The sequence below is a fragment of the Seriola dumerili genome, unplaced genomic scaffold (assembly GCF_002260705.1).
Source record: "Seriola dumerili isolate Sdu_G_001 unplaced genomic scaffold, Sdu_1.0 BDQW01000191.1, whole genome shotgun sequence".
Taxonomy (NCBI): domain Eukaryota; kingdom Metazoa; phylum Chordata; class Actinopteri; order Carangiformes; family Carangidae; genus Seriola; species Seriola dumerili.
In genome coordinates, this window is record NW_019174446.1 from 7227394 (window position 1) to 7244964 (window position 17571).

At 42.2% G+C, this 17571-nt stretch overlaps 1 protein-coding gene across 4 annotated transcripts in view; it reads left to right on the forward strand.

The window, feature by feature from the left end:
• The window catches only part of rbms3 (RNA binding motif single stranded interacting protein 3), a 115912-nt gene that overhangs the window by 33719 nt on the left and 64622 nt on the right, over positions 1-17571 (forward strand). For all 4 annotated transcript variants that reach the window (XM_022753348.1, XM_022753351.1, XM_022753349.1 and 1 more), the window contains exon 3: positions 11367-11425. In XM_022753348.1, the coding sequence (XP_022609069.1) occupies positions 11367-11425 (59 nt within the window). The remainder of the gene's footprint in view (positions 1-11366; positions 11426-17571) is intronic.

Consider the following 17571-nt stretch of genomic DNA (forward strand, 5'->3'; position numbering starts at 1 on the left):
CGTGAATGTTCGCTCCATGGTTTGTAATCGATGCATTTATGGTTCACTTGAACTTTTTCTACAACAAACTGAACCAAAAGGAAAATGCTACAAACTTTAAAAAAACCAAATCAACTGAACTCGGACCAGAGCCAACCAAACCCCATCACATAACAGAACTGAAGACTGAGAAACCATTGTCGTCACTTTTCAAGTTTAAGGATTTAAGGTTAACCCAAAACTGCCATCGTCTTTAACAGTCCATGCTGGTGTGGTGGTAGGATGTAATGATGACGGTGAATGACTTAGTACCGACTCCAGTCATTTGGTTTGAACTGCCACCAACCTGTCCTGTAAGAAACTCTGCAGAAAGGATGTGATGCAGTCATGAACAACACTGAGCCAGAATCTCAAAAGAATTTCTTCTAGACATCTTGTGGAATTCAAGGCCACCAAAGAACTGAGGGCTGGGTTAGAGAAACAAATGGAACACCACCAGCATTTGGACTTGGTTAAAACGAAGGCAGGATTTGGGTTTAACCTAAATTCCTCGAAAACTAAAAAAGACCGGGATCAATGTTTCTCCAGTGCTTCATCTGTCTAGTGTGGTTTTGTCTCTGCGTCAGATTTTTCAGTGATTTTGTTTTTTAACATTTGTAGCCATTTTCCTTTTGGTTCAGTTTGTTTTAACACAGAGAAACAATTCAATGTGAACCAAAATGCATCATTACAAACCATTGACGCGAACATTTCAGCTCTGACTGTTGTCGGATGTCCCGTCTGGCCGGAGACAGGAAAGTAAACACAGGAAAGAAAAGTTGGGAAGCCGTCAAGCTCAAACCTGCCAGTGGGGGTCGGATCGAGTTCCGGAACTCTTTAATATGAAAAAAGGAACCGGCTTCAGGGTTCGGTTTGGGGACCGGACCCGAGAACCACATACCTCGAAAAGATCTGCGGTCGCGACATTTACTTGTTTTCACAACCTGCCGAAACGAATTGTAACCCAAAGCGGGAAAAGAAACAGGGTTTCAGTTGACCGGGACCTAAAAGACCAGGTTGTGAAAACCACCCTGTTAGGTGGAACCAGCTGGCCATTCTCCTCTGACTTCTCTCATCAACAAGACTTGTCTGTCCGCAGAACTGCCACTCACTGCATGTTTTCTGTTTTTTCGCGCCATTCTGAGCAAAAACTTAGAGCTGATGTGTTTGAAAACCCATGGAGATCAGCAGTTTCAGAATATCTCCTGGAACCAAACAAATCACGCCACGGTCACAAGTCGCTCAAACATGAAACATTGTGTCAAAAATTGCTCATCACAAATTTGCCAAACATGTCCAACCATCACGACCAAACTACTGGTATTCAGCTGACAACACAGACATCAGCAGTAGTCTTATGAAAGAAACTCCTTAAAAAAAGACTTTATATGATACAGTATTCTGACAAAATGCAGAACTTCCCCTCACTGCATTTTGTCTTTGAATCATGAGTTCACAAACACTCAGCAGGACTTGCCAGCATTTACATACCTAAATGTTCTCTATTTTCCTTGGCTTCACAGAAATGCTCAAAGCCCCCAAACACAGTGCTATAAGCCAGAGGAGAATGCCTTTCCACAGCGCGCGGTTGTGTGAGGGATAGGTGGCAGACTGACTTTTCACTATGACAATCCTTTTAGGGGACGAGGTGCATGTTCTTTTTCAACACAGGGAAACTCCTCAGAATCCCTGCAAAAGTGGAGTTTTTGATTTTTTCAGCAAGAAGTGTGAACACAAAGAACAGTAAGGCCACTGAAACTGACAGTATTTTTCCAGACTGTCGAGACTTAAGGATGAATGTCAATATGAAAACTCATGCACCCAATTTTGGCAGGCTGGACAAAATCAGTGTTCACCTTGTCTTGTGTATGTGGTGTGTGTGTGTTGTGAAGTGTTAATGACAGTCCTTCATAGGGCCCGTTACAGCATCAGATCTTATTTTCATTCCTGCGCACCACCATCAAGCCTATGGATGCTCACCGGTTTGATGTTCTACTGAACCACATTTCCAACGCCCCCCCCCACACACACACACACACCACACACACACACAAACACACACTCATCATTTCCTAAATGTCTCCAGGATGTCTTTGAGTGCATATATACATTATGTATATGTGCACATTCTGTGTATTTTGATGCTTCTGCATGTTCTGTCTCGAGGCTCTGTGTGTGTGTGTGTGTTTGTTGTGTGTGTGTGTGTGTGTGTGTGTGTGTGTGTGTGTGTGTGTGTGTGTGTGCGAACGTGCGTTTATGAGCGTACCGCAGGTTGGTCTCTGTTGTGCATCTTCTAATTGGGATCCGATACAGGCTGTCTTGTCTTTCTTGCATTTCCCTCATTTTTCCCCCTCTCTCCCAGTTAGACTCAAAACAGACCAACACAGAGGGAGGACTGAGAGAGTGCAGCGCTTCAGAAGTCTTTCGAATTCATTCCCCATATGCAGTTTAACATCTTCAGGCACTATAAGAAATTAAGTCTGGGGAGTGTTTTCAGGATGAAAAGGCAATGTGCCTGTGAATTTAAGGCTGGCTTTATGTCACGGAATACCTGATGATTAAGATGAGAGAATCTGTCTTTGAAATATTAGGCAATATACTTCCGGACAAAGATATGTCATCAAGGCTCAGGTTTCATTCCAGTCACCTGCTACCAAAAACACAGTTTTTCCAGCTCAGCTGCTGATGATTAACAGGAATCTGCTAAACTCATTCAGTGTTTTATATTCTTCCCCCAAGTGATTTTCTACCTTTGAGTGGCTTTGAGTGGTTAAAGTTTGTCTGTCCTCATACGACCCCGTCCATCATGAAGCAGAGACAAAGCCGATAACTGATAGATCAATAGTGAATAGAAAATACCGAGTCCGTGAAGCAGTGGTAAGCATGAGAGAAAGCCAGCAAGACAACCAACAAGTGTGAGTGAAAGCAAGTGAGAGAGACAGAAATTGCCCTTTGTGCTACACTTAGATTCCGCTCACGTTCCTGCTCTGTCCCAGACGACTAGTGTAAAAGTGTGTGTGTGTTAGGCCGGTAGTTTCCATACCCGGCAGTGATTGGAAATGTCAGCTGACACAAAGCAACTTTTCACTGACACTCTGAGAACTGCCACAGAGACAGGGAGCGGGGCAGAGGGCGGCGGTGAGGGTACAGAGAAGAAGGATGCCAAGGTAGGAAATGAGGAGGATGACAGAATGGGAAGGGAGAGGATGGCTGGTGGGCGGTTTGCACCGAAAATAAGTTACGCTTTTGTAACATAAGGAATGAGGATGACATTGAGTTGAAGTGTGTGCGTGTGTTATGTGTGTATTATGAGTCAGTGTCAGGGGGCTTGTCTTCCGTATTCATTTAATTGTGTGCATGAATGAAATGCCTGTTTGTGTTTGTGTGTTGTGTGTGTGTGTGCGTGTGTGTGTGTGTGTGTGCGTGTGTGTGTTGTGTGTGCGTGGTTGTGTGTGCGTGTGTTGGCGTGTCATGTCAGAGAGTGACCAGGAAACTGGCAACTCAGTCCTATTTCTAAAGCCGCAGAGAGTTAGAAATCCAAGGCTAAGACTGCTGCCCAAACAGACCCATGGGCCCCCTCCCCACTGACCTTTCCTAAAATGTTTAGCTGGTCACTTGGCACACTCACTGGGCTCTAATGAAACCTTTTATTGGCCCCCATTTTTCACCCCTGTTTCTCCAGAACGCCTCCAGGGCTAAGCTGAAATACAACAGCTTGAAGCTGCAGCTGACACACAGAAGGGCAAGGTATGGTGTGTGTGTGTGTGTGTGTGGTGTGTGTGTGTGTGTGTGTGTGTGTGTGTGTGTGTGTGTGTGTGTGTTGTGTGTGTGTGTGTGTGTTAAATATTCTACAGGTAAGGGTGTTAAATGATCTCATTTCTAATTGATCTAATTGATTTTGGAATAAACTGAAAAAGGCAGTTAAAAATAAAATGTGGAGACTATAAGACACACACACACACACACACACACACACACACACACCATACCTTGCCCTTCTGTGTGTCAGCTGCAGTTCAAGCCTGTTGTATTTCAGCTTAGCCCTGGAGGCGTTCTGGAGAAACAGGGTGAAAAATGGGGGCCAATAAAAGTTTCATTAGAGGCCCAGTGAGTGTGCCAAGTGACCAGTAACATTTAGGAAAGGTCAGTGGGGGAGGGGGGCCCATGTGGTCTGTTGGGCAGCAGTCTTAGCCTTGGATTTCTAACTCTCTGCGGCTTTTAGAAATAGACTGAGTGGCAGTTTCCTGTCACTCTCTGACATGACACGCACACACGCACACACACACACGCACACACACACACGCACACACACACACGCACACACACACACGCACACACACACACGCACACACACACACGCACACACACACACGCACACACACACACGCACACACACACACACACACACAAACACAAACAGGCATTTCATTCATGCACACAATTACAATGAATAACGGAAGGACAGCCCCCTGACACTGACTCATATACACACATACACACGCACACACTTCAACTCAATGTCATCCTCATCCTTATTGTTACCAAGCGTAACTTATTTTCAGTGCCAACCCGCCCACCAGCACCATCCTCTCCCTTCCCATTCTGTCATCCTCCTCATTTCCTCCTTGCATCCTTCTCTCTCTGTCCCTCACCCCGCCCTCCCTGCCCCGCTCCCTGTCTCTGTGCCAGTTCTCAGAGTGTCAGTGAAAAGTGCTGTTGTCAGCTGACATTTCCAATCACTCCCCCGGTTGCCCAAACTATGGACACACTTTTAACGTCTGGGGACAGAGCAGAACGTGAGCGGAATCTAAAGTGTAGCACAAGGGCAATTTCTGTCTCTCTCACTTGCTTTCACTCACACTTGTTGTTGTCTTGCTGGCTTTCTCTCATGCTTACCACTGCTTCACGACTCGTATCTATCTATTCATCTATTGATCTATCAGTTTATCGGCTTTGTCTCTGCTTCATGATGGAGGGGTCGTATGAGGACAGACAAACTTTAACCACTCAAAGCCACTCAAAGGAGAAATCACTGGGGAAGAATATAAAACACTGAATGAGTTTACGATCTCCTGTTAATCATCAGCAGCTGAGCTGGAAAAACTGTGTTTTGGTAGCAGGTGACTGGAATGAAACCTGAGCCCTTGATGCATCTCTTTGTCCGGAAGTATATTGCCTAATATTTCAAAGACAGATTCCATCTTTAATCATCAGTATTTCAGTGACATAAAGCCAGCCTTAAATTCACAGCACATTGCCTTTTCATCCTGAAAACACTCCAAGACTTAATTTCTTTATAGTGCCTGAAGATGTTAAACTGCATATGGGGAATGAATTCGAAAGACTTCTGAAGCGCTGCACTCTCTCAGTCCTCCCTCTGTGTTGGTCTGTTTGAGTCTAACTGGGAGAGAGGGGGAAAAATGAGGGAAATGCAAGAGACAAGACAGCTGTATCGGATCCCCAATTAGAAGATGCCACACACAGAGACCAACCTGCGTGTACGCTCATAAACGCACGTGCGCACACACACACACACACACACACACACACACACACACACACACACACACACACAAACACACACACACACACAGAGCCTCAGACAGAACATGCAGAAGCATCAAATACACAGAATGTGCACATATACATAATGTATATATGCACTCAAAGACATCCTGGAGACATTTAGAAATGATGAGTGTGTGTTTGTGTGTGTGTGTGTGTGTGTGTGTGTGTGGGGGGGGGGGCGTTGGGAAATGTGGTTCAGTATACATCAAACGGTGAGCATCCATAGGCTGATGGTGGTGCGCAAGGGAATGAAAACAGATCTGATGCTGTAAGGGCCCTATGAGGACTGTCATTAACACTTCACACACACACACACACACATACACAAGACAAGGTGAACACTGATTTTGTCAAGCCTGCCAAAATTGGGTGCACTGAGTTTCATATTGACATTCATCCTTAAGTCTCGACAGTCTGGAAAATACTGTCAGTTTCAGTGGCCTTACTGTTCTTTGTGTTTCACACTTCTTGGTGGAAAAAATCAAAACTCCACTTTTGGCAGGGATTCTGAGGAGTTTCCCTGTGTTGAAAAAGACATGCACCTCGTCCTAAAAGGATTGTCATAGTGAAAGTCAGTCTGTCAGCCCTATCCCTCACACAACCGCCGCTGTGGAAAGGCATTCTCCTCTGGCTTATAGCACTGTGTTTGGGGGCTTTGTAGCATTTCTGTGAAGCCAAGGAAAATAGAGAATTTTAGGTTAGCTGGCAAGTCCTGCTGAGTTGTTTGTGACTCATGATTCAAAGACAAAATGCAGTGAGGGGAAGTTCTGCATTTTGTCAGAATACTGTATCATATAAAGTCTTTTTTTAAGGATTTCTTTCATAAGACTACTGCTGATGTCTGTGTTGTCAGCTGAATACCAGTAGGTTTGGTCTGATGGTTGGACATGTTTTTGGCAATTTGTGATGAGCATTTTTGACAACTGTTTCATGTTGTAGCGACTGTGACCGTGGCGTGATTGTTGGTTCCAGGAGATATTTCTGAAACTGCTGATCTCCATGGGTTTTCAAACACATCAGTCTCTAGAGTTTTTGCTCAGAATGGCGCGAAAAACAGAAAACATGCAGTGAGTGGCAGTTCTGCGGACAGACAAGTCTTGTTGATGAGAGAAGTCAGAGGAGAATGGCCAGTCTGGTTCCACCTAACAGGGTGTTTTCACACCTGGTCTTTTAGTCCGGTTCAACTGAACCCTGGTTTCTTTTCCCCGTGGGTACAATTCGTTTCGGCAGGTGTGAAAACAGTAATCGCGCCGAGATCCTTTCGAGTAGGTGGTCTCGGTCCGGTCCCCAAACGAACCCTGAAGCGGTTCCTTTTTTATATTAAAGAGTTCCGAACTCGATCCGACCCCACTGGCAGGTTTGAGCTTGACGGCTCCTGCAACTTTCTTCCTGTGTTTACTTTCCTGCTCCGGCCAGACAATCCGACCAATAAGCAGAGTGAATGTTCGCTCATGGTTTGTAATGATGCATTTTGGTTCACTTGAATTTTTCTCTGTGTTAAAACAAACTGAACCAAAAGGAAAATGCTACAAATTTAAAAAACAAATCAACTGAATCGGACCAGAGCAAACCATCACTAGACAGATGAAGACTGGAGAAACATTGTCCGGTCTTTTAGTTTCAGGATTTAAGGTTAACCCAAACTGCCTCGTTTTAACAGTCCATGCTGGTGGTGGTGGTAGTGTAATGATGCGGTGAATGCTTAGTACCGATCAGTCATGGTTTGAATGCCACAACCTGTCTGTAGAAATCTGCAGAAATGATGTGATGCAGTCATGACAACACTGAGCAGAATCTCAAAGAATTTTTTCTAACATCTTGTGGAATTCAAGGCACAAAGAACTGAGGCTGTTTAGAGAACAAATGGAGACACCATAACAATACCGGACAAATGGAGGCTTTGTCCGGTATTATTATGCTGTTCCTAATAAAGTGCTTGATTGAGTGTGTATTGTATGTCAAGTAGCTCTGAAGGAAGTTTGGTTACAGAACTACAGCTCTAGCTATGATTTAGATCACTTCGCTCCACTGTTGCTTCACACTTCACTCCTACTACTGACTCTTAAGTTATGATGAGCATCCAGTGGAAACAAATTACATACTCAGATCCCTTTCAGAACCTTTTCACTCACTCTTTCTGTTGCACAATGGAAAGTAATGGAATAAGGAAGCGCTAACCCTGGCCATCTGGCTTCTTTTAGTCCTTTAGTGTTATGTTTTAAGTATTTGAATAGTTTTTATGAGTATCTTGTGTCACTGCCGTTGGGTCAAGTGCAGGTCGATTTGATGTTATTTCAACAAGTTCCAGGCTTCTGCTGGAATCAGCCAAAGGCTTCCAGTCGGGGGTTGAACACAGAACAGGACATTCTGCACTTTTCTCTCCTCTTCTTCCACATTATCCTCAGCCTCCTTACTTCATCATCTGATCTGTTGTCAATACTTTGCTCCATTTCTTCACCACAATAGCACATTGTTGTAGCTGCCTGGATCAAATGGAATTTTACCACTGAGTCAAGTCCAGAGTGAGACACCATTTTGGATGATGCAGTGTTGTTGTAATTTGACATTTCCCCAAGGCCGTGGCGTCATCCTTCTCCTCTCCTCTCCTCTCCTCCACCTTCCTCGTACGTCACACACATTGATCTGACGATATCACACACACAAACACAGCCACATATCAAACATACGCTTTATTTGTTTTCCGCTCTGTGAAAACGGACTACTGTGAACATATTTTTTGAGATTCATAATGTGTTGAGCCAGGTACCTCTCTCTTTGTCCTCTCCTTCGCTCTTTCTTTTTCACACACACACACACACACACACACACACACACACACACACACACACACACACACACACACACACACACACACACACACACACATACACATGCACACACACACACACACACAAACAGAGTCTGGAAATGTTTCACTTTTCTGGCGGGAACAAAAACCTGCCAAAACACCGATGGTGCATGAGATCTTTGTCATGCATTCATACTCACTCCACACACACACACACACACACACACACACAATTGCAAGGAATTGCACCCACACAAAAATTTGTATGCTCAAATCTGTCCATGCACATACACTCACACTGTAGGTGTTTACACTCACAGACTGACACCCAAGTTTGAATCACATGGAGACTGAAGTCAACAAAGAGCCGGGTCCTGCCAGATGGTGTGTGTAATGTGCGTGATTACCTCTTTGGTGTTTTTGATCTGTGATGTTGCCTCGTGTGTGCGTCTGCATGTGTGTTTGTTTGTGTGTATATGTGTGGGCGATTAGTCCTGCCTTGTTTTTTTGGAGTTTTTTCCACGTTGGATTGTTGCCGGAACCACAGGCCAAAGACCTTATTTACCACCAGCCATGACTTTGTGAAAGAAAATTCCCAGGCAAACATCAGACTTGATTTCAGCCTGTCACAATCAGTGGATTTGCAAATACCCTAAAAATATCTTAAATTGCAGGAAAATGTGTGAAAATTGAGCATTGTTCAGGAAAAAAAAGCAATGATTTTCTCTCTACCAATTGCGAGATCATAAGCTGCTCAGCTGTCATGTTATGTGTGATAGCAGCCTTTTAAAGCGTTTTTTTCTGTCTTTATTTCTAAAGTCTCCTGTCCCAATAGAGTTTGATGTGAGGCTGTCAGGCGAGCTAGTCTCTGTTCTCTTCTTCTCACTGACAGAAGCAGTTGGCTGACAGAGACTCTCCTGATGGTGACAACTAAATGATCTCTTCTTTATTAAACACCTCTTACTATCTCTCCATCGCTCCCTGACTACCTCGCTTCCTCTTCGCCTTCAGTGTCTTTTTTATCTTTTGACTGACTGCTCTCCCTCTCCTCGTCTATTTCTCATTCCTCTGAGTCCCCCCACCCCCCCCCCACCCCGCTTTTTTTTTCACCTTCTCTGCTCGTAACCTCCTGCGTTGCATCTTCGCCTGGTTTCTCTATTGTTTTTTTTTTGCCTCCCTCCCCATTGTCTCACTTTTATTTTTTTACTCTAAAAGGGTAGAGGGAATATACTTCCATCCCTCACCTGGGGGCCACCAGCCAGCCAGCTAGCCAGTCAGCCAGTTTGTCAGGCTGTCAATCTGTTTGATAGTCACTCAGCCAGCCAGTCAGTCATTGTGCAGCAGTGTTAAAACATTAATTAAAAAGTCTCATCCACAGAGCCAGGCAGTGATCCAGGCTGATCTCAGCGATTCAAGCTTTCTGGCTCAGTCTCCCGCCCCTCACCCCCACCGCATTTTCCTCCCTCCTCTCTCCTCATACCTTCCCTGCCTCTGTTTCTTCTTCCTCTCCTTCCAGGAGGAATGAAAGCCTGCGCTGATAAGAAACATTATTAACTTCTTTCTGAGAACAGAGAGCTGGAGAATAGAAGTGGGATGGAGAAGAAAATAAGGAAAGAAGACAAAGGGAAAGGCAGAGGTGTCAAACACAAGAAAGAGAGCGAGGCAGTGAAATGGACAGGAGACATTAAAAGTTGGTGGAGAGAACAGATAGAAAGAAAAATGGAGGTTGTCTGTTTCTCTTGTAGGCCCTTCTAGCAGGATTGGATGCCATACAGATGTCTGGTTATTATCATCATTTATGAGACAGCACTGTCTGTGTTCAGGGGCCTGCGGTTAGGGTTTGAAATAGATAAGGACAGAATGGATAGATAGAAGACCAGATAGAAAACTTAACTGTGATAAGGTGGACACCCTGAGAAACTGAGTGAGGATCAGTTTTTGTTCAATTTTGTGTGTCATTTTTATTTTACCTGAGCTTTTTAGATTCGAACTTGAACGTGAACTTGAGAAAACAGCTTTACAGTTGCACTTCAAAAATTCTTCCAAAGAGGTTGTTACATTTCTCTAATTTAGAAACTAATCTGTTTCATGTAACCACCTCATTAAAATGTAAAACAAGACTAGAAGGCATGTTATCATGCAAACATCTTATAATTAGTATTGGACAAATTGAAATTTTTACCAGATGAACGACTCAAAGATGCTTTTCCACCAAAAGTTCCAGGGACTTTAATTTCCCAAGAAGATTTCCTAGGTAAAAGTTCCTCCAGCGTATTGTGGTTTGTGTTTCCATAGCAGTGCCAAATCCTTGGGGAGATTAAGAAAATTTAGCCACTAATGAAACAAAAGTGTGCATCATTTGTACGTGTATATAATGCTGTCTGCTACAAAGCCTGAACTTTGTTGTCAGTCCAATCTCTTGGGCTGCTCCATCCTGATTTTTATAAGCCACAAACTACAAACAGTGCAATGTTTTTACAGTTTTTAAAGTTTTTAAAAATGCTGGGTGTATAACACTGCTGAGGAAAACCCTAGCACAACTGACCAATCAGCGACGTTCAGTACTTGATGCCCCACCCCAAAAGTTCCTGAACCTTCAGAGAGGGTAAACCCAAAACAGACCTTTAGTTGAAATTTGGTGATATCTGTACTAAAGGTCATTGCAATCCACCCAATAGATCTTGAGACAATTCGAACAAATGTGAACCTGGATGAACAATCAGGGGATCGCCAGAGTCATTAGGATTCATCTTCTGGAGAACATGAAAAATTAAATGGCAATCCATCCATTAATTGTTGAGATATTTCAGTTTAGGCCAAGGTGGTGAACCAACTGAACGACCATGGCGTTAGCATGGCTAACAACTCATTTGCTTCAAACTCAAAGAACATCCCATAATTCTCCAGATGTTAAAAAAAAGCATAAGTCAGTCAACATTTAATCAGAATGTTTCATTGTTGTTTTTTACAGATATGGGAAGATTGTGTCAACAAAGGCCATCCTGGACAAGAACACCAATCAATGCAAAGGTGAGTGAGCATCCTCTGACTTAATCCAGTGTGTGGTGTAGCCTTGCAAAATAATCCTATACTTAACAAGCTCAGATTTTGATATGAGATCTGAGTCTGGAAAACATCAATTGAGAATTGATTGAACTTGGCAGCTTAAAGGCAGACCAATCACTGCACTATGGGGAGTGGTTCTGTTTTTATAAATCCCTTCCTCTTTAACTTTTTTGAATCTCCAATCAATCAATGCCCAAAGGTTTTTAAAATGGGTTAAAATATCTGTCAACAGATGTAAAAATTAAAACAGATTACTTCAACTTGCGTGAGCCACCGACTGCTGCTGCACACAGTTCATGTGTTTGCATTACAGTTGTGTGTTTCTATGTGAATTGGTTGTGTGTTTTTACACTGTATGCAGCACAGCAGTATTGACTTCCATAATGACCATGTCATCCTTTAATCTATTTAAATGATGCACTGCTAGAGTACTGTCATTTTTTTTTACTTCTCTATAATGATGATTTCAGGATTGTACCCTAATGATACTCAGAGTTAAGCAGCTTTTGAAAGCAAGATGTTGGCATTGTTGTCATTGGCCAAATCAAAACGGAGAACACCATCCAACAGCCACAATGTGTTTCAAATAGTCTCTGTGGTGAATGAGGCTCACTCAAGTGTCTTGTGATGAGAGTCTGCTTGATTGTTGGAGAGGTCTGAACAAAGCACTAATCAATATGATTGTAGTCGTCTGCTTGGGAAGAGCCGCTCAAGAACATGTGTTCAGCATGATTGCTTCTCATCTGCCAGGCCTGCTCTCAAAAGGTACACTGACATGCTTTAGGAAACAGCACAAATGCCCTGTAATCAGCATATCAACCTCAATGGTGTGAGTGAAGGAAAAGCCAGCCTGATTGATAGTGATGGCAGAGATGTAAATGACTTAATCTGCTCTGATTACTTTGAATAAAATATTTGGAGTAAATGATTGCACAGTCCTACCTGCTTTAACATTAAAATGGGGAAACCAAACTTCAGTGAATCTCCACTGAAAACTGTTGTACTTGTACTCATTATTGTCGTAGATCTTGTCTAATTGGCCAGTTATATAAATCTTATAAACTTGATCATTCCACTTCCTGCTTTGGTATCACATAATCAAATATAGCTTTGAGCTCTGAAACCATATTGAAATCTCTATCCTGACATCATTACAGCATGGCTGAAGGGAAGGTAGAAAATTCTGTAAACCCAGTGATAATTATCAATTATTCTTCCATTTTCTTAACTCATTAAATTTTATCATGTGTTAGTTGAGGTTTAAGAACCTGTTTCAGTACAGCCTCATGCTCATGACTTTTATGTTTGCCGGTTATGGCTTCAGACATCTTTTTAGTACGATTTACAAATGAAAAATAATACCTTCTTTTATTTAAGATCATACTGCATCTGAAAAGGCCATTTACATCAAGTGCTCACAACCGTAACCAAAACAAACATTCAAGTGTATTTAAAGACTAAGGCCTGCCATATTCCACATTTTTGTGGTCAACAATCCCATGGAAAGACTGAACTGATTCTAGTAACAAGTATTTTCTGCTGATCCAATTCCTTTGTGCCATTGACCTGACACATCAGTGAGCCACACTGTTGCACTGACATGTTCCTTTGTTACAATGAACATGAGCACTGATGTTTATTTTGAGTCAGTTCCAAACACACTGTCCTGCTCCCAAAACACCAAATAAATCAATCCGCAGTTGAAAATAGTCACCAATAAACTATTGTAATTACTCGTGTTTTAGTGAATTTGCTAAAAACATTAGGTGGTTTGAGGCAATTACAAGCTTTTTAAAAATGAAACAATATACTTTTGACCTGTTTCAAATATTGAAGAATGAGTCTTTAGTAGGGATGATTACGCTTGAGGCTAAGAGCTACAGACTAGGTGGCTGGTAAGCACTGAGACTATAAGACAAATATAAAATAACATCCACCATAATCCCAGAATATACTTCCTGTATTTGCGAAACTGCAAGGGGCCCATATGGTGTAAATTGTATCATCTGTCCCATTGTACAATGTTCTGTATGTGTGCAGCTTTGAATTTATGTCTGTACAGACAATACGCACGGAAAAGTAAAGTTTGTTTATGCTGACACCCAAACAGGACTGCCTGTCTCTCTTTCTGATCAGATAAAAAGTTCAGTGAATGAAAATCTATGCCAATACTAATAATGCAATGAAAGAAGACATGACTGAAGGACTGTGATTTAAACAGATGGAGGCCATCACGCTCTGCAGTATGTATTGAATAAGCTGTAGTATGTGCGCACATAAATCACATGTTCATAAAAGCAAAGAGTCAAATACAAATTAGCTAAAGATATACAAGGACAAAAGGTAAAAGAGTTAGAGAGGCAGCTGCACCCCGGGGTGGTGTGCCCTTAAGACAAAAGAGAACAGTGCCTTCAAAAGTATGTGTATAGTAGCAATAAGGTAAGAGTGTACAGGGAGTGGGGCTCATTATTTTCCATAAAAGCTGTGAATTCATGGATGTATATTATTATTATTATATTATTTAGCAAATGTGTGAAAATCTGATTCTAATAAAATAGTAAATAAATAAACAATCCAAAAAAACTAAAAGACTTGTAAAATTGCCATTTGCAACTGAAACACACCATAATTTAACTGATTATTGTCTTTTAATTGTTTTTTTCTTTCATTTGTCCTTGCTCCAATTTGTCACTTGCCTTTCTCTTGCCAGAATAATTGCAGAGAGAGACATAAAATCCAGGTGAAAAGCATTTAAAACAATCTGCTCCTTTAAAAACAGTGTTTTATTGTGAAAGCAATGAGCCTTCACTAGGTGTGTGTTTGACAACATGATATGTGTGTGATTGCAAGTGAATAGTAGGGGTATTTTGGGCACCACATCTGGCACTAAGTTCCAGACAAGGCCTTTATGAATACTAAACATTAGAGTGTTTCAAAATGCAAACCCATACATCCAGCTATCGATTTATGCTTATTGTTTAATGCACAAAATACCCAGAATGCAGCAGCTGCAGCCATGGACGCATAGGGTTTGTTTTGGGCCATGCCCTCCATCAACAGTTTCACTGCTTGTAATGTAGACTTCATACATCTCTTAGCCAGTTGTTAACTCACAATGAAAGAGTTTCATTATCGGTCGGCCATTAGAATGCCTTACAACCGGATAAGTGTTGGTTTGATTGCAGAGGCATTCAGTTGGGACAAGATAAGTGCTTAGCGTGACTAAGAGAGTACAAATTGGCACAGAGAGTTCTCTTGGAAAGGGAGGGATGGATGGGAGGAGGCCCAGGGAGGTGAAGGGAGGGGGTAAAAATAACCTGGGGCTGACAGAAAAGGAAGGGGACCCTTTGAAACTGATGATTTAGCAGACAGCCTCTTGTTTTCAGGAAGATTTTGCAGAGAGGAAAGAGAGAGAGGGAGGTAGATAGCGTGAGAGATCTAGACAAAGAGACAGGTAAATAAATAAAATCATCTTCCTTTGCAGTCTGCAGGGCTTCTTCGCTTCTTTGTCCCTGAAACGTTGATGTTTCTCTCTGGAACAATATGTAAATATGTGAATGTTTGGTGCATAGATACATTAAAACACTACCCTGAGAATTACCATTGAACTGTCTTTTCAGTGAACAAAGAAAGCAAAACTTTTGCTTTATCCTCTAAGATAATATAAAGATTTCCTTTGTAAAGTCCTCAGCTTTGTAGCCAGTAGCGGCTCAATGTTAAATACACTGACAGTTTTCTAGTTAGCAGTGTGGGAGCTCTGGGGGAGGGAGAGGGCACGGAGAACAGGATGGAGGAAGGAAGGGAGAGGAAACCACTTTAGATTGTAAAGGATTTCCATTTCCCAAAGACAAGCGCCCTCCCTCTCACTGTCTCCATGTCTCCTGCCTGCTATCCGCCTCTCTCCCTCTCCTGTTGCTCATCTCATTCTTACTCTCTCTCTCTCTCTCTCTCTCTGCCTGCCAGTCTCTCAGTCCCCCCCCCAACTCATTGCCCCTCCTCCCATTCCTCCTTTGCTCCGTCTCTCTCCTGTTCCCTCTGTACTCGGTTAGCCCATTCTAATGGCCCAAGGCCAGGAACCCTGGGAGCTCAGGAGATTAGATGGAAGCTTGGGATGTGTGTGTGTGTGTGTCTGTGTGTGTGTGTGTGTGTGTGTGTGTGTGTGTGTGTGTGTGTGTGTGTGTGTGTGTGTGTGTGTGTGTGTTCATCTGCGCTTCCATCTGTGTCTGTGAGCGCATATGCGTGTGTATTCACGTGTGTTTGCTCTTCGTAATAAAATGTTTTTTTTTCATTCACAAGTGGAATATTTGCCAGGCCTGACTGAGCAAGATGGATTTTCATCTCTGTGTCATCATGAGTCCACAGATGGGAGGGACAGGGCACACATGAGGAGGATTATATAATTCAGAGATATTATTTTCATTTTTCCATTCTCTGGAAATATCCATATCAGAAGAGCTATCATTTACATCCACATGAGATGAGAGTTTTCACTGGATGAAAGAGGGGAGGGTTTTAGTGTATTGGTTATTTGAAAATGTACAAGTTACATATTGGGCAGAAATATCAGTGGAGTAATTTGGCAAAGTGTCTATCAGCTTGTTAAGGCAGGCATCTGCTCACAGACTCAGCAAGCTTCCAACCAGCTGAAGTGTCCTTGAGCAAAACAATGAATGCCTACCGGCTTCTGGGGTGTGTTCTGTCGCTGATACTTGACCTCTGACCTCCCTGAAGAGAGGGGCAAATACATTTTCAGAATTCACAGATCTCGCCGTGAGTGATGAATAGAGTAAAGCAAATGGCACATTCTGTTCAAGGCTGACGTTCTGTCACACCAAACTAGTCATGGAGAGGAACGCTTGGAGAAAGAATATGCCTATCATTCATGCCTATAGAAAGATGAACGGTGTCTGGTATGATATGTATCGTTCCCCAAGCCAGCACTCGAACGTATTTAGATGTGAGGACGCACTAAAATATGCAGCGCAAAGCTAGATTACATGCCAATGTCTACAACAACTCAATATTTTATTTAGAGAGCATATACACGGCCCCTGGGACATGGACTTAGTTTTCTGGCACAGTAATACTACGGACACATTTTCATATGAGCCTTCATGGTTTATGTGTAAATCACTGTAAGCAAAGCAGCTCCAAGAAGTGTCTCCTGGTTACACTACAGATTAAAGTCTTAAGCCTTTGGTTTAATTGTAAACTAGCACAATCGGCCCATTATACCTTAGTGCCGTGGGTAAGAGAATTTACTATTAGTGCCAGAGTTACCCCCACATTCAGTGTGGTGTTGCCGATGTGTGTTATGAATATTCCACGTACTCGTATTGCTACTCAGAAAAATTACGATTCATTTGGATAAAATCATGTTATGGTCACCAGATACTTTCCTTATACAAATGTTATACAGGGCTTTAAATGTTCCAGTGTTTCATAGTGTTTCATGTTTTCCAGCGTTATTCTGTCTCTATGACAAAATTTTAGTATTATATTATTATATTTTAGTATTTGTTTTTTTCTCCATTCATTTTTACATCCTGGATGGCTTCAAATAATTGAAAATTGACAATTACATAAGGCCACAGGTTACTAATGGTGGGTAAAATTCAAATTTTTATGCAGACCTGCTGTATCATGGAACCCCCTGCTGCCCTCATATCACAGAAATATAATAATTCATAATGAATTTCATGCTTAATTATTACACAGGAGAAAATGAAAATGGTTAAATAAACCACTCAACAAATGAAGTACTCTAAATGAGTCAGTGTCACAGCTGCTGTCTAGTGTGGAGGCTGACAAATCTCTATCTACTGATCTGAAATATGTTTATCTCTAATAAAGCTTTGTCACATGAGTAACTTATATAGTTGGCACACAGACAGCTCGTGCAGCTCATTATTTTCATGTAGCTACATTTATTTGTCCTTAAAGCACCAGCTTTATAAATGCAGTCGTTCTCTATTTCAACAACCATGTGCACCACTGATACATGTCGTAGCTGCTGCCATCAAACAAAAGGCCACTGTTTTGTTCTACTGCTGATTGAATTATCCATTGTGAGCCCCTGTTTCAGGCTTTATTTTCTCACTAATTACATG